Source organism: Lycium barbarum, chromosome 9 (genome assembly GCF_019175385.1).
Source record: "Lycium barbarum isolate Lr01 chromosome 9, ASM1917538v2, whole genome shotgun sequence".
NCBI lineage: Eukaryota > Viridiplantae > Streptophyta > Magnoliopsida > Solanales > Solanaceae > Lycium > Lycium barbarum.
In genome coordinates this window covers 40,797,382-40,814,253 of record NC_083345.1, presented here as the reverse complement: position 1 = coordinate 40,814,253, position 16,872 = coordinate 40,797,382, and the positions used below count along the sequence as shown (strand labels likewise).

General features: G+C 38.7%; 1 protein-coding gene across 1 annotated transcript; it reads left to right on the top strand.

The window, feature by feature from the left end:
* Nucleotides 1–2,700: 2,700 nt before the first annotated feature.
* LOC132611409 (uncharacterized) lies at nt 2,701–9,898 on the top strand. Its single transcript, XM_060325842.1, has 2 exons — nt 2,701–3,446; nt 6,822–9,898. The coding sequence occupies exon 2, from the start codon at nt 8,110–8,112 to the stop codon at nt 8,833–8,835; it is 726 nt and encodes a 241-aa protein (XP_060181825.1). The 5' UTR covers nt 2,701–3,446; nt 6,822–8,109; the 3' UTR covers nt 8,836–9,898.
* The last annotated feature ends 6,974 nt before the right edge of the window (nt 9,899–16,872 follow it).

Below are 16,872 nucleotides of genomic sequence, written 5' to 3'. Positions count from 1 at the left end.
TAACTGTAATCACAATGTAATTTTATAATCAATATATATTATGCATATATTTTGGCAAAAAAGATAAAGGAAAAATAAAGTTACTCGGAGGATAATTTTATATACCATGTTGCTTCATTTTATGACAACATTTAACGGATCATAAAATTCAAGATATATTAATTTAACTTATATGTATTTTGGTGATGAAGGATGAAACATATTTAAATAGTTATTAAAAAGATGTGAATATCATATGCAATGTTAAAAGTGTAAAATTTAATGAATTTAAATTTGTGAAAGATGTATGTTTATCCCAAATTTAGATAATCAATTAAATTTATGAGTGAGGTATAGGATATGTGGTAAAACTTTAATCTATTCTTTGATTGAGAGAAAATGGAATGTAATTAACTATGAATAAACTAGATGGTAGTTGATGGTCTGCGCTAAACGTACATGCTAATATGTGAATATTGTTTGATTGCACAAATCTAAAGATGAACACAATAAATCCGGACCAAAATCTGATATTGAGAGAGAGAGAGAGAATTCGTATATATTTGCTATTACAAATGTTATAGAGTTCAAGAAGCCAACCCCTCAAAGTAGGATAATGACCTCTATTTATAGTTTTGCCTCATGGGCTTCATACAACATAAGGCCCTAAAGAATAAAGAAAAAACCCTAAAATGGATAAGGCTGGTTGTACGGTCTGACACCCGTACGATTGGCAGTACAATGTGGCAGAACGGTATTGACGCGTGGCAATTGTATAACGGATCACCCGGACCAACGGCCACGATCAAACAGACCAACGGCCACGATCAAACGGACCAACGGCCACGACCAACTCGGCTATGGAGAAGCCGGACCAAATGATGCCCTTCGTTTGCTTCGGTCCAAGCACTCCTCCGGTTCAGAAAGAAAGTCTTCGTGCACATGCTTATTCCTTTCTTCCCTCGGTCTCCGGTCTTACCGATTTAACATATATTCGATTTTTACCGTATACAGATAGTCCCCACACTTCCCGGACCGTAGTTTTATCAGAGTAACGGGAAGTGGATGAATCAAAACCCGGTGGTTTCGAATGCTCGTTCTTATCTTTTCATTTTGGCGGGAACAGTTATGTCACGTCCCGTCTGTCATCAGCCACGTGTCTCGCACCGGACGGGCAGCTCTGACAACCGCCGTAACGCACGTCGTTTCAAGTCGCTTCTCATTAATTATGGGACACGTGGCGCTCCCCGGTTGGCTGGGATCTTCAATCGCCTCCATCTCGTATCTATATAACGCCTTCTTCCACTTCACTTTTTCATTTTACGATCCATCCTATTTCATCATCTTCAGTTCCTCTTTTCATCTCTTCATTTCATTTCTTCTAATCATCTTTCATTCCATATTTCTCGTTGATTCATTACTGACATTACGTGAACGGAAATAGCTTTGCCAACTCCTTCATCTAACCATTTTTGTTGAGTGCTGTTGCTTCTTCCTTTTCGAATTCACCCAATCTCTCTTTTCCATATTTTCAAATGTCTGCCAACACCGAAGCCATTTCTCATGATGTTCCCTCGGTTTCTTCTCAAGGAACCGAGCCAACTTCACCACCTAAGGCAAAAATCGCCTTCGAGCCTACTGCTTCGGATATTGTACCGGCCAAACCTAATTTCAACAAAGATTTTGAGGTTGAAAAACCTTCTCCGGTATCCGATAGAGGGTTTGATGTGAGACGATATCCCTCATCTATTACCGAGGATAAACTCGACTTAGTCCGGGCTGATTATGGATGGGACAACCGTTCAGTCCAAGTTTTTTACCCCGGGCCAGACGAATCAGTCACCAACCATCGGGAGGGCTTCTTATATGTTTATACTTATCCTTTCACCCTCAAGCTCGACCCCCCGATCGATCCGGTCATCTTAGATATGTGCCGGACTTATAACGTAACCTTGGCACAGATTGGTCCGATTGTTTGGAGGGCCGTGGCCTGCCTCCGGCTGTTAGCCAATAATACAGAACAGGAATTAATGCTGGCCCACTTAATAAAGTTATACTCCCCGAGGTTGTTTCGGGGTGGTGTAATAAAACTCGCAAAGCGTAGCTGGAATCCAATTTATTCAAAAATGGACGAAGATGGAGATCGGGGCTGGTTGGAGCGATATGTGTTGACACCCAATTTTGTCACTCCTTTATTCTAATTTATTTCCTTGGGCTTCTAAATTTATTAACGAGCTAAGTATTTTATTTTCACTACTATTTCTACTACTATTGATATCGTTACTTTCATCTTCACTATTCTACTATCAATATTATTATTATTACTTTATCACAAGTTTAAAGGGTTCGTCATCGTTTCATTTTAGGATTTGTACTCGTTAAATTAATTTTACTTTATTAAATCCTTTACGTTCTATATATTAATTATTAATTGTCTTCATATAGTATATATTGTACTAGTTGTTAAATTAGAAGCCCAAAAGGAATTAAGTAAAGAAGGAAGGATCCACATTTTCAGCCAAATAAATGGCCCAAACGATAGCCCATTACCCCTAAAACTTTCGGACCAACTGAACCCATTATCCATTCCAACAGACCAGCCCATTACCCCGCCAGCCCAACAACTCAAATAATTCAGCCCATACTCGCAACGACCCGGCCCAAAAACCTTCACTCGGTTGAAGCCAAAAACAAAAGAACCCTAATAAAAAACCACAGCCGCAACCCTCTCTCTCTCCTCCCTCTCTCTTCTCTCCCCTCCATCTTTAGCAAAGCTTTGTTTCCCTTTAGCCATGGCAGTTTTGGCCTATTCCATTTCCACACAAAGAAGCGTCCTTATATCTGCTTTGCCTACATTTGCTCTGTCGTGGACAGAGAAAGATCCCCCTTTCCTCGCTTCAAGCGCGACAAATCTTCCAAAATCAAGAATGGTCGAACCATTTTCGGTAACACCGAATCAAATCACTTTTCTTTTATCAGTACGTTTCATTTTCGGGTACAAAAGCTTTAAGAGATTTTGTCTATTTCTTCCTTTTCTGGATCGGATGATGGAGATACCTGCAAAAAAATCCGAACGTTTTGATTTTGAATGAGGTATCTTTGACCAAAATCCCAATCTCAATTCCCGCCCAGATTTCGAACCCTAGAGGAACCCAAAAATCAGCCTATAAATTCTCACTTTCGATCCAACAGAGGGGAGGTTTTTTTTGGGGGTCTAAAAAAAACAGTAGCCATATATTATTGAAAATCATCATATTTCTTGAGCATTCGAAGTTTCGGGTTATTTTTGGGGGGAACTGACATTGAAATGTTTTTGAGATAAATAAAATCTCTTTTCAAACAAAAGCATACTGTTTTCTTTTTGCTGATATCGAGGTTTCGATTCGAAAGACTTTTTTTGAGTTCGGGTTTGTTGTGTTCGAGCATCGATCTGAGACCCGACGCCCCATTCACTGCACCCGCGAAAGGTAAACACAATCCCCTTATTCGTTCTATCTTTCATTGAGATTATGGTAAAAATAAATGTATGAAGTGAAACATGGCTACTGCTTTAGTTTGATTAATTTGTAATACTGTTCCTCGTTGGGTTTGAATCATGTTGTCGAAATGTTATGAAGAAGCCCCGCTTATGTGATTTGTATTCCGGATGCTTGCTACAATCATATTCATTAGTTTAAACTTAAGGTCATCTTTTCGGGTTGTATATCGTTAAAGTACGAGTGTTCGACAAATGTTTGTGAGTGCTAATATGCTTTGTGTCGTCTAATACTTTATTCCCTTTCATATTTTCTGCATTTTTTATTTTCCTCTATGTGCTCTTGGGCTCTGTTTGCTTAACTTTGTTTTATCATGTCCATTTTATTAGTAGGTTAGTTCAGTCACTTGCATATTATTTAGGCTTTTATTTAGTTTAGTGATCATGCTTAGTATGGTTTAATCTCATTACTCGTTTAGTATAGCATTTACGTCCTGACTAGCACAGCTATTATGTTCAGTTAAATTTCATATTGTTTATCTCCTCTATGTAGCTACCTCTGCAGTGTTTGAGCCATAGAACGACCTACAGAATTTGTTTATCCCCTCTATGTGGTTAACGGTATCTATTAACACATCTCGCCTTGCCCGCGACTGTTTAAAAATGACCAATATCCCTGCCTTTTTTCCTTTCTGTGCTCACATGGGTGTTTTAGTCGCTTAAGTATGATTCCCTTTCCTTTTCCCATAGTTCTAGTTTAAGAATTAGTGTCAAACTTCACAGTAGAGGTTAATGAGGGATAGAGTCTGAATGTTTCTTTTCTCGTTTAGTTGAAGTACATGTATGTAACTTAAGTCGTTTAAATAATTGTTGCCCAGTTTTCTTTTTCTTCTTCTTGAATTTTACTAGATACAATTTCTTAAATCAGAAACTTATTCGTGTCTCATTTACATGCTTTAACCTTAATAGTACATTCTCTGAGTTGGAATATCAAATATGATGTAGAGAGTTAGCTTTTTTCTAGTCCAGTTTATTTTTTTCTTTGTCGTGATCACTGTCACATTTCTTTTACAGTTGGTTTAGTCTTTGTCTTTTTTGGTACTAAGTTATGGTTCTTGAATCTTTCGGCTCCTGTGATGTTTTCTGCTAATCGAATTCGGCCTATTTGTTGGTGAAATGAACTGGTTTCGAGTTTTGAGGGATTTTGGGCTAATAAGAGCAGAAGTCAGTCCTTTGCTTTTTTATTTATTTTTTATTTTTTTATGATCTGGGCCTGGACCAAAAGTGGCATTCCAATAACTATACTTAAGATCATCTTTTCTTGTTATGTACGCAGCTTGCATCTATGCATATTATAGAGTTATATTTACAATGAGTAATTAGTTTCTGTTCTTTTCTTCCTTACTTGTGATTACCCATCGCATCTATTTACGTAGTATCACTTGTTCGGCTTGAGTATTGAAACTGCTCTGTTATGTTGGTTGTCGATTATAAAATCTTGTATATTATAGAATCATGTCACCACTATAATCTTTTTTTTTCTCTTCTTCTTTTGCGTGAACACCGGAGCCGAAGAGTTTCATTTTGAGACTCAACGACACCACTTACAGAAGTCCGCACACCGTTCATTGTCTACCTTCTACTTTGCTTGAGCGGAAAGTTGGCCGAATAGCGCTACCCCTTACGAGAGCCGAAATGGCTTTTATCATTTTCATATTCCTTTGATTTGCTTATCCGTGTGTTTAAAACTCCCTATGTGACTAACCTTTGTTTGCTGTTGGGATAATTCACTACTTAGACTTTGGTTACGTCATAAGTTGCATCTGATATTTCACTCTAGTTAATACACAAGGGATTAGTAATTTAATGTTGGACTTTATGTTATTTTTACCAAAGGGACGTATTTTATCAAAAACTTTCATTTTCTAATAAGTCTGATCTTTCTTTGAACATAAGAAGAACTATCTTGATTTCTTTCAATGTCTCATAATCGCTTAATATTTTCAATAAAGATTAAAGATTATCACTAGTATAATTTTCAAATAAGAAAATTGATTTTACAAGATGAGCTTTCTAAAGGGAGTTGATACAAATGTTTCTTTAAATTAATTTAACTAGTTCCCTCTTAACACCCGTACTTTAAACATTCCTTACACTCATGTTTTGCTAGCCTAATTTAATCAATTCACCTAAATTCGGTCGGTTAACCATTATTAATGGAATTTAAAGGATGCCTAATACCTTCGCTTTAAATTATTTGAACCTGTACCTAGAATCATTTGGTTTCATAGACTTTTTAAAACGGAGTTAACTTTAAAAATAACTTTAATGAACTTTAGGTGTCCTAATTCACTATAAATAATTAGGTGGCGACTCCTAACTTTAAATAACCGCGGAATTACCCGGATGTTGTAAACTATTTTGACTCGGGTTAAAATACGGTATAACAACTTAGCGACTTCACTGGGGACCACTTAGGTTCTAACCATAACAGACTTAGAACCTGTTTGGATGGGCTTATGCCTCTAAGCTGCAAATAGCTTATAAGCTAAAAAAAAATAAGTTGGGGTAGTCTAACTAACTTATTTTGTTTTTGGCATATAAGCTGTTTTCAGCTTATAAGCTGTTTTAGATAAGTTAAGTCAAATGGGCCCAATTATTTTTTTGAGCTTATTTTAAGCACAAAATGACTTTAAGCTGGCCAGCCAAACACTCAAAAAAGCTGAAAACAGCTTATAAGCAACTTATAGGCAACTTATAAGCCAATCCAAACGAGCTCTTAGTTTAATTAGGCTTTGTGTGCTTGTCTGAATTACTTTATTTGTTGTTAACTGTTTTTACATGCTATTATTTCTTTGTTTGATATAAACTGTTTATGTGTTACTGTTTTGATATAAACTGTCATTCCGTATCACTTTTCTCCACATTTGGAAATTCACACTATCACACGTACACGCGAGGTGTGTTTTGCGCACCCGCAAATTTCTTTCAAAATCCCAAATTTTAGGAGAGTTAGCATATGCGCGGGGTGTCCGGATTTTCCGTGTGACCGCGTAGCCTTCTCACTCGAGTTGTCCGCTCGAGAACCATGCGTCTAGTAAACCTGCTCTTAGTCAGCCTAGGATAGAGCTAAACCAACACCCTTTATTAAGAGCATACATTTCATGACCTAGGAGGTTTAATACCCTTGGTGTATTAAGCCCATTAGATGACTTTACCCAAAACGTCCAAGTGGGTTCACGACCCCAAGTGACAATAATCATACTTTATGTGCATGTTTGAGGGATAACTGTGCCTAAAATATTGAATACTTGCTTTAATTAATTAAACTTTAGGAGGGAGGGAATAACTAATGTTTCTATGACAGGTATGGATTTACATTGGAGTACGTCTGTGATCAACAATTGACGAAGACCAAGGACGTCACTAAATGGGGCTGAGAGTTAGACATAGGAAATTGCATTTACGTTACTTAGATTAGGAAACATTTTATGTTGTACTCATTTGATATGTATAATATTACATTACTTCTGTACTTTATTTTGGGAAATAGAATTTGTTTAATTAATCAAAAGCAATGGAATGACGTATTATGACACACTTTACCCTTCAAACAAACGTTAGGCCTACCTCTGGCACAAAGAGGTCACATGCATATTAGGACGCGTTATTGTTTGATATACCCATGTACATTTGTTTGACAACTTGTTGGACTTTATTTGATGAATTATTTGCTATATGACTTACTTGACTTTACGTGATCATGACTTTACCTAGACTGACATCATTTGCACTTTATGTTTCTTTTTATTTTATTCCCAAAGAGTTGATTCGTGTTGACACTCGAGCTGGCCGGCCATCTTTACTACACAAGGTAAAAAACGTCATCATTACCGCGACGCAGTTGGGTTGTTCAAGGAATGGAAATTATTATGTCTGATCCGGCCGCATCTATTTCAACTTGTTTGGAAAACATCGTAATCTCTAGTGATCCCCCCGAGACTTCCGAACATAGAACCACTATTCAACATGACGAACATATTGCCCGCCTGACTCAAGAGATTGAGGACCTACGTGGCGAACTAAATCGGGTTAGGGACCTGACCAACCTATCCGTTACACTTCAAAGTCCACCTCCTGAACCCAGAATTGTCGCACCGAACCCACCTCGTTTTCCATCACTCGAATCTCCAGTTCCTGAACATTTTCCTCTATAAAATAATGCAACTACCAAAAACAACTTTCCTCCAATCACCCTCGCAAATCCACCAAATCTATCATACGTCTATACTCCTACACAGAGTCAACCACCCACTTACACTACCTATGCTACTCCAAATCCACCACCCGTCAACCCACCAAATCAATCACAAGTTCATACTCCTTACATTCATTTACCCACCAACACTAATCCACCACCTACAAATACTCCTCTAAACCCACCAAACCAACTACCTACAAACACCACTTATAACACACCACCTCCAGTCCAAAACACTCCCACTGTCCAAACTTACCCAACCTAGCATATACAAGGGGAACATTTTGCCACTCCTAATGCACAATATGTTCCTCCGGTATATGCAGCGGAAACACAAGCCTTCACCAACCCAGTAATGGTTAGGTTCCAGCCCGAGGTAGATTAATACGAGGAAATGGAAAAGGAGGCAAAGGAAAGGGCGGATGACATGTTGTTAAAGGAGATACACAGTCTCAAAGAGGCAATGAGAAACCTTCAAGTTTCCAGAGGAAGCAAAAGTGTAGAATATGAGAATCTGTGTGTTCAGCCTGACGTTGACTTACCCGCAGGCTACAAACCGCCGAAATTTGATACTTTCAATAGAACCGGCGATCCCCATACACACTTAAGGGCTTACTGTGACAAGCTGGTTGGAGTAGGTAGAGATCAGAACATAAGGATGAAGCTATTCATCATAAGCTTATCTGGTGAGGCCCTTACTTGGTATACACAACAGGACGTCTGTAAATGGCGTGGTTGGAGTGATATGGCACAAGACTTTATGGACCGATTCAGTTTCAACACCGATATCACACCGGACAGAGTCTACATGACTAAGCTAAATAAGAAGTCAACTGAGTCATTCCGCGAATATGCGCTGCGTTGGAGGTCAGAAGCAGCCAGGGTTCAACCCTCAATGAGTGATAGAGAAATGACTGCTACCTTCATTGAATGCCAGGCTGGCATATTTTATGAGAAAATGATAGGTATGATGGGACAGAAATTCACAGAAGTTGTCAGAATGGGAGAAGCCTTAGAAGAAGGAATCAAATCCAGAAAAATTCAGGATCTTACGGCCTTGCAAGTTGTAAACAAAGCTATTCAATCTGGTTCTATCAGCGGGCTTAAAAAGAAGAAATAAGATGTCACCGCAGTCATGAATATCCAAAGACATAAGCTGAGCCAAGCCATCACGTATTTTAACCATCCACAACAACCTTTCTACCCTTACCAATACACCGAACCCTACCAAACTCCACTATCTCCTTACCCTGTCTACAATACCCAAGCAAATTACTACCAACCTCGAGCACCTCACCATCAAAACCCACGTCCATACCAATCCGTTCAAGCTCCCACTTACCAAAATTGACCACATACTACACCCAAAATCCGTCCAAACCCTGACATCAAAAACACCCGTAATTACACTCGGTTCGCTGAACCCTTGGCTCAATTGTTCGAAAGACTGAAAGCTGCAGGCGTGATACAACCAATTGAAGGGAAAATTTCCGATCCTATTCCAAGATGGTTTGATGGTTCCAAGCGCTGTGCATACCATTCTGGAGTTGCTGGGCACGACACTGAAGATTGCTATGGGCTTAAAAACAAAATCGAAGCCTTGATTAAGGAAGGAGCAATCCAGCTCACTGGAGCTAGGCCCAATGTGGACAAAAACCCTTTGCCTACTCATGAAAATGCCAACATGAACATGATAACTGTCGAGGAAGATGGGGATTCGAAAGAAGCCATTATGCCAACCGGAAAGTTGGAGATGATTATGTCATCAACTTTTGTTGCTCCCGTGGGAACAATCCAAAAACAAGCACCAATGAAGATTGCTGCTACAATTATTCGCAACTCCGAGACACCGACCATCCAGGGTGCCGAACCAGGATAAATTCTGAAGAATTGGACTTGTACTCCGTCCCTGGTTCGCTGGGAGTCTTGGTAGATTGAACTGTAGTGAACTTTTTTGAGATAGCACGATTTTAAAATTGAGGCTTAAATCGTGCCCCAAAACTTTTGTTGCTTTGACTCATCTTTTGAAAGCTTAAATTGCACAATCTATGAATGCATTTCTGATTTTCCTTAACTATTTGTTATTTGTTATTTTCTATTTTACTTTAGTATACAAATTATCAAATCTGCCAATTTCATGATTGTGACATAAAATGAACGAATGAACCAAGTACACCTCGAGAGAATAACAAAGAAATTAGAGGATAAGACAAGATTCCATTTAAAAGAAAATGAAATAGACGATAGGTGATAACATAAGCCTGAAAGCTAGCAATTTAAGAAGAAATCAAAGGACGACATTAGGTTAGACAGCCTAGTTTGCAACCTTTCCTTTAATATACGTACGAACTACGCTGACCTGATTCCCGCGGTGGGATACGTAGGCAACCCACATAGGGTTCGGTTGCATTGTAACGCAAAATCCAAAAATCCTTATGTATGGAGAACAATGTATGGCCTGATTCCCTCGGTGGGATTCGTCGACTATCAACATACAAGAAAATCATATTTAGATATAAATCCAACAAACCTTTAGCCATTCACATAGCAGAACTACGCTTACCTGATTCCCTTGGTGAGATACGTAGGCAATCCACATCGGGTTTCGTCCCTTTATTAGAAAATTTCAAACCATTTCATGTACCTTACGAACTACGTTCTGACCTGATTCCCTTGACAGGATATGCAGGCAACCTGTATAAGGTTCGGTCACACCACAATATAAATTTAGTATACTCTTACGAAGCCAAAACTGGGGCATATTTTGAAAGATTAGACAAGAGAAGAGTTGGACATCGATAATATTAAGGCTATTAGACAAGAAGTATCATAGACAAATGACGTTTCAATTGTTTCAGAAGTGTCACAATCTGAAGTTGGCAGAAATATTTTACATACATATATTTACATATATATCTTTCCTTATATGCATATTTACACATATATCTTTCCTCATACATATATACTTACGTATATATCTTTCCTTATACATATACTTACATATATATCTTTCAAATAAAACACTTTCTTTCAATCGTTTTCACTACCATTCTGTTATACCCCGTATATTTATACGTCGAATTATTCGCAAGCAAATCGACTCAAGTTAAAGGCGGAATTATTTTCGGACATGAAATAGGAACCTTTAATTTTCAATGTTAATTAGAACATAAATTGTTTATAAATTTTATTTAGTGTAGGAATATTATTGGAGATTAGGGATTAATTAATTGTAATTAGGTTACTAAGTAAGAATTAGTGATTATTTAAATTAATTAAGCTTAATTACTAAGTGGGCCCCACCCGATATTAAAAAAATATATAATAAAATCCAAGAAGTGGATTAGTGACTCACAAGGGAGGGGTCACGTGTCCTCCTAGAAGCCACCATATATATAGAAAGTTTGATGAACACAAAGAGAAAGAAATTAATTCCTCCATGGCTGCTCTCGGCCAGCCATGGTGTTGAGAAAAAATTTTGATCCTTGAATGTTTTAATCAAGTTTCAAGTGCATTACAAGTTCGAGGAGGTGATAGCAACATTGGAAATTAAGTTGGAGAAGATGAAATTGTAAAATTGGAGCAATTGAGCGTAGAAATTCCTCCGAGAAATATTTGGTAAGATTTTCTTGTTTTATAGTATAATTGTATTAATAGTGTTGTAATGGAAGGATTAAAATTGGATTGGATGAAATTGGAAGTAAGAAATTGCATGAAATCGTTATTATGCGAAATTGTGGGTTAAAAAGGATTAAGAAGGATTGTTGGGTTGTTGGAATTGTTATGGGATGAATTGTAAGAATTTTGTATTTATATCTCTATTGTTGGTATTACTGTGTTAACAGGAGAATAACTGAAAATTCGGGTTAGGCGAATATATAGGGGAAATGCTGCCCGATTTTCGTTAAGTCCTTAACTAACGAAAAACCCTAAACGAAAAAGTATGAGTTAAAGAATAAGTTCTATAAGTGATAAGCTGCGGAATTACGAACTAGAAAGTATAGTACTAACGATAACGTTACTTTTATATTAAATAGGCTAAAAGAGCGACGAAGCGAACAGGTTTACGAATAGTCGTTAACAGGTATGTAAAGTTGTCCCTTCTTTCTTTTGGCATGTCTTAGATCTAAGCGATGAATGATATGAACTTTGGGGTAATTCTATTCATAAGTTTTGAGTGTGATTTATGATTCTTATTCACTTCTTGATGTTAGAGCTCTTAAGTGATTGAGCTTCCCTCTTCAGTTTCCTGTACGTTGGATAATAGTCGATATATATAAGCTCCTATTCTTAGGAACTCTATGATAACTATTGCCCAGACTTCTATAAGTTGTTTCATACTGTATTGACATATGTCTACGACTCCTAAGGCTCTTCTGATATGTTTTATGATGACATTCGAAGGACATTTGATATGATTGTCGCTATTGATACTCAGGTGTAAATCCCTTCTTCTCATTCTGTTTGAGTCTTGATAATGTTTTAAATTGCATATGGTTGCTCACTACTCTGCTCGTGCATGCCTCAATATGTCCTTCACCGAGTCCCGGGCCGGGTATGTTATCGTGCACAGTTTCACTGCATTGTTCACCGAGTCCCTCACTAGAGGGTCGGAATATGATATATATATATATATGATGGTGTTATACTGTGTTATGGAGTTATGTTGTGTTATGGAGTTATGCTGTGTTATGGCGTTATGATGTGTTTATGGTGTTATGCTGTGTTATGGTGCCAAAGACGGGGTGGCGACCATGTTCCTCGAGTCCCATAATGGGCAGGATATGATATATGATATTGACATGCATGATTTATGTTTCAAAGGGCAAGTGTTTTGGTATTCTGGACATTGTACTTGTTTTCTGTACACCTTATTTCAGTTATGATCCCTTTTACTGTATTTCATGCTTTATATACTCAGTACATATTCCGTACTGACCCCCTTTCTTCGGGGGGCTGCGTTTCATGCCCGTAGGTGCAGATACTCGCTCTGGTGATCCGCCAGCTTAGGATTCCCTTTCTGCTGTCTTAGAGAGCTCCGTTGTTCCGGAGCCTAGATTTTGGTACAAACTTTCTATATGTACATACATATGTTTTTGTCCAGGGGTACGACGGGGCCCTGTCCCGTCATATGTTACTGTTGATACTCTTAGAGGTCTGTAGACATATGTGTGGGTTGTATATAGATGTTGTTCGGCTGTGTTAGCATGACTTGCATTTTGGGACGTTCACATTCGTAGTGGCAGCCTTGTCGGCTTGCGTATATTCATATTTTGGGATGTTGTATGTAGTGGCAGCCTTGTCGGCTTGTGTATGTATAGTTGGGACGTTCCCATACGTTATGACAGCCTTGTCGGCTTGTGTACTATGTTATCTTTTGATGGTTGTGACTCCTCAGGAGACAGGTTGCCTTGATATATGTATGTGATGTCCTAAGATAACGTTATGTTTTCGCAAGTTTCCAGGCTATTTTTAGTTTCAGTTTGATTATGTCTAACAGGTACATATACGGATGTCCAGGTCGGGCACTAGTCATGGCCCACGGGGTTGGGTCATGACAAAAGTGGTATTAGAGCAGTTCATCCTCGGAGTGTCTACAGACCGTGTCTAGTAGAGTCTTGTTTATCGGTGTGTTGTGCACCATATCTATACACAGGAAGCTACAAGACATTTAGGATATCATCTCTCCTTCTGTCTTAGATCGTGTGATAGAGCCAGAGTCTAGGAAAGATTGTTTTTGACCTCTTTTCCTGTAGGTAGGTGCAGCAGAATTGTAAAGGATGAAGAGGCCAGCTTCAGATAGTGGGGGTGCTAAGAAGGCCCCTAGGGTAAATTCAGGACCCCAGGCCCCAGGACCAAGCAGGAGGAACCTCAGTTATTCTATCGAGACTGACCCATCGGAGGACCCAGCGACAATTCCTCTAGAGTTTTTGATATCTAGGGAGGCGGTCCCCGAGGCCGTACCAGTTGCTCCTATGGCAGGACACCACGTTAGATCGGCTACCCCGGTAAGCGTTACAGATTACTCCAGCCCCCTATCCTGGTCGTCAGTAAACTAGGAGTTGCCTGGTTATCCACATTCCCCGGACTCCGATGAAGAAGATGATGAAGGTCAGACGAGTAGATGGCGGGCAGATGATGACGAGGGGCACACTTCGCCTTATAGATCACCAGATCGGACTAGAGACTGATCGACTACAGGTATATGAGACCTTATCGAAATTTCCTATATATGTGCATTGACTATAGATTGTTACTTAATAGCGGCGAGCGGAAATCAAAGGGGTCGACAACCAGGTATTTACGAGTAACAGTGACCAAAATGTTCCCATCACCGTAGGAATTTTGAATTCTAGGATGGAAAATAGTTGTACACATGGGTGAAAGTTTGATATCAAGGTTACATAATGAGAATTTGTATATACGGAATGGCAAACTGGCCATCATGGTGAGTTATGGTAAGTATAGCAAGGAAAGGGGTTGAATGTATATATATTGTAGATAAGCCCAGTTATAAGGTATACACAGAAGAAGCTAAAGGAATCAGCAGGTATGATTGAAACCTGCAGTTAAAGATTAAAAGGGAAAATAGAAAGAAAAGTGTGACAGGTACAGTTTGAGTTGGATATACGAGGTAAGTTCGCCACTTTCATCCTGTGACTAATATGGGGAGCCCGGTGTGGCTGCGTTGTGATATAATATACATGTGTATGTTGGCCCTGTGAGGCATTGTTGGTATTTCCTGCGTGCAGGTTTTGGGATAGTAAGAAGTACAGAGGAAACTCTACCCAAATTTTCCCAGGAATAGGAAAAAGAAGAGAATGAGATATAGGTTCATAATATGTCTTGAAAGTTGATACTGATAGGGTAAATTTATTATGTTGGACTAAAGCTTTAAGAGATACCCTCCATGTCATTCGTGAGGAGCACCATTCATACTTGGGAAATTTTATTTCGAAAAAGTATATATGAGCAGCAAAGTTTGGAATTCATTTGAATGGACCAGAATACTTTCCAGCCACACTTTTGCCTTAGAAAAAGCTTATGTTGAAGGGCAAAAACATCCGGTAATTAAGCTTCACTTTTATTGAAAAGTACAAAGCATACAACAAGTAGTTTATGAACTAAATAATTCGTTCACGACTCAAGAACAAACCTGGAAGTAAACCATGTGAATCAAGCACTAAGAAGTCCTGTGGTGCTTGTCGGATTCTAGTTTTCTTCTGGTGGTGGTTGGAGAATGCTTCATAGTAACATTTTATTAGTTCTTAATCAACTAATTAGAGATGGAATTTGTGGAAGGAAAACTTAAACTTGTGCGCTGTCTAGGATCATGTATTTCATATGTTGTTGGTGAAATGCCAGGATGATTCGGAAGGGCTCGTGATACTAAGGGATGATTTTAAAAAAAAAAGGTGGCAACTCGTAACAGAACATTTTATTGAGGTATCGAGCGAACCGATAAGTAGGGGTAAATTACGACGAGTTTACAGTTAAAAGGAGTAGTAGTATGATTGAGACAAAAGTATGGAGGAGGGAGAGTTATGACAAATTATGAAGGTATTGTTAAGACAGCATGTGAGATATTAAAGGTAAGATTGATCAAAAAGGGTGAAGGATTAAGTACGCCTAGTCCACAGAGTGTAATTAAAACATAGTAAGAATCGTGAATAAGATTAAGAAGTGTTACATTATAGGATGGATGACGAACAGGACGCAATGTGAATACTATAAGGATTGCTATAGAAGTGAGTAAAGCCTAGCAAGGAAGTAACTAAAGGAAGATGAGCAACGAGACAGAATGAGTGCCAGAAATGACTAGTATGATAAGAACAAATAGGGATGAATAGAATATGTGTTGAAAGTGAGAAAAGGGTTATGTACAAGTAGTGTTTACCGAAGGATACAGGAGTAGCATGAAATTCCTCGTGCACAAAATAAAAGATGGACATAGACTGGAGAAATGAAGGGAATACTAAAGGAAGCACTCAATATAGACGTAATTAATTAAGTATGAGTATAGGACAAAAAGGAAATATATAGTTATGAACTTAAGGTGTAGTATGACGAGAAGGTGATAAAACAAGACCACCATTAAGACAAATTTGATATGATTTCGAGTAAGTTAGAAGTTAGCGTTGGGTATACTACAAGGATGAAAGAGCATGAGGCATAAAGGAGTACTACGTGTATGTGACTTCACCTGGGAAATGGTGAAATCCTTAAAAGACAAAGGTTGCGGATTTGCGAAACAACTGATGTATTGTGAATTTATTAGAAGAAACAGATGATATCCGTTGGGATAAAGATGGTGTTATAGGAAAGCTTGGGACACTTATCATTAGAATATAAGTGCTACCTAAAGGGAGAATTTGGAGAGCTCCGTTTTTCTGCTGTCTTGGAGAGCTCCGTTTTTCTGGAGCCTAGATTTTGGTACAGACTTTCTATATGTACATATATATGTTTTTGTCCAGGGGTACGACGGGGCCCTGTCCCGTTATATGTTACTGTTGATACTCTTAGAGGTCTGTAGACATATGTGTGGGTTGTATATAGATGTTGTTTGGCTGTGTTTGCATGACTTGCATTTTGGGATGTTCCCATTCGTAGTGGCAGCCTTGTCGTCTTGCGTATATTCATATTTTGGGATGTTGTATGTAGTGGCAGCCTTGTCGTCTTGCGTATGTATAGTTGGGACGTTCCCATACGTTATGACAGCCTTGTCGGCTTGTGTACTATGTTATCTTTTGATGGTTGTGACTCCTCAGGAGACAGGTTGCCTTGATATATGTATGTGATGTCCTGAGATAACGTTATGTTTTCGCAAGTTTTCAGGCTATGTTTAGTTTCAGTTTGATTATGTCTAACAGGTATGTATACGGGTGTCCAGGTCGGGCACTAGTCATGGCCCACAGGGTTGGGTCGTGACATATTCATCTACCGAGGCTTGAACGGAGATCACAAGATCCAAATAAACAGGACGAATGGTGCCAACAACGTCAAACTTCGAGTCAACACGAATCAACTTCCCCCTCCCAAACTAAGAATTTTCTTTGAGTGCAGGAATTAAAAGACCACGAGACCAACAGTCAAGTCCATCAATCATGGCCGAAAACATCATTTGGCTCATTATGGCCTCGCCTTAAAAGCCAAACGG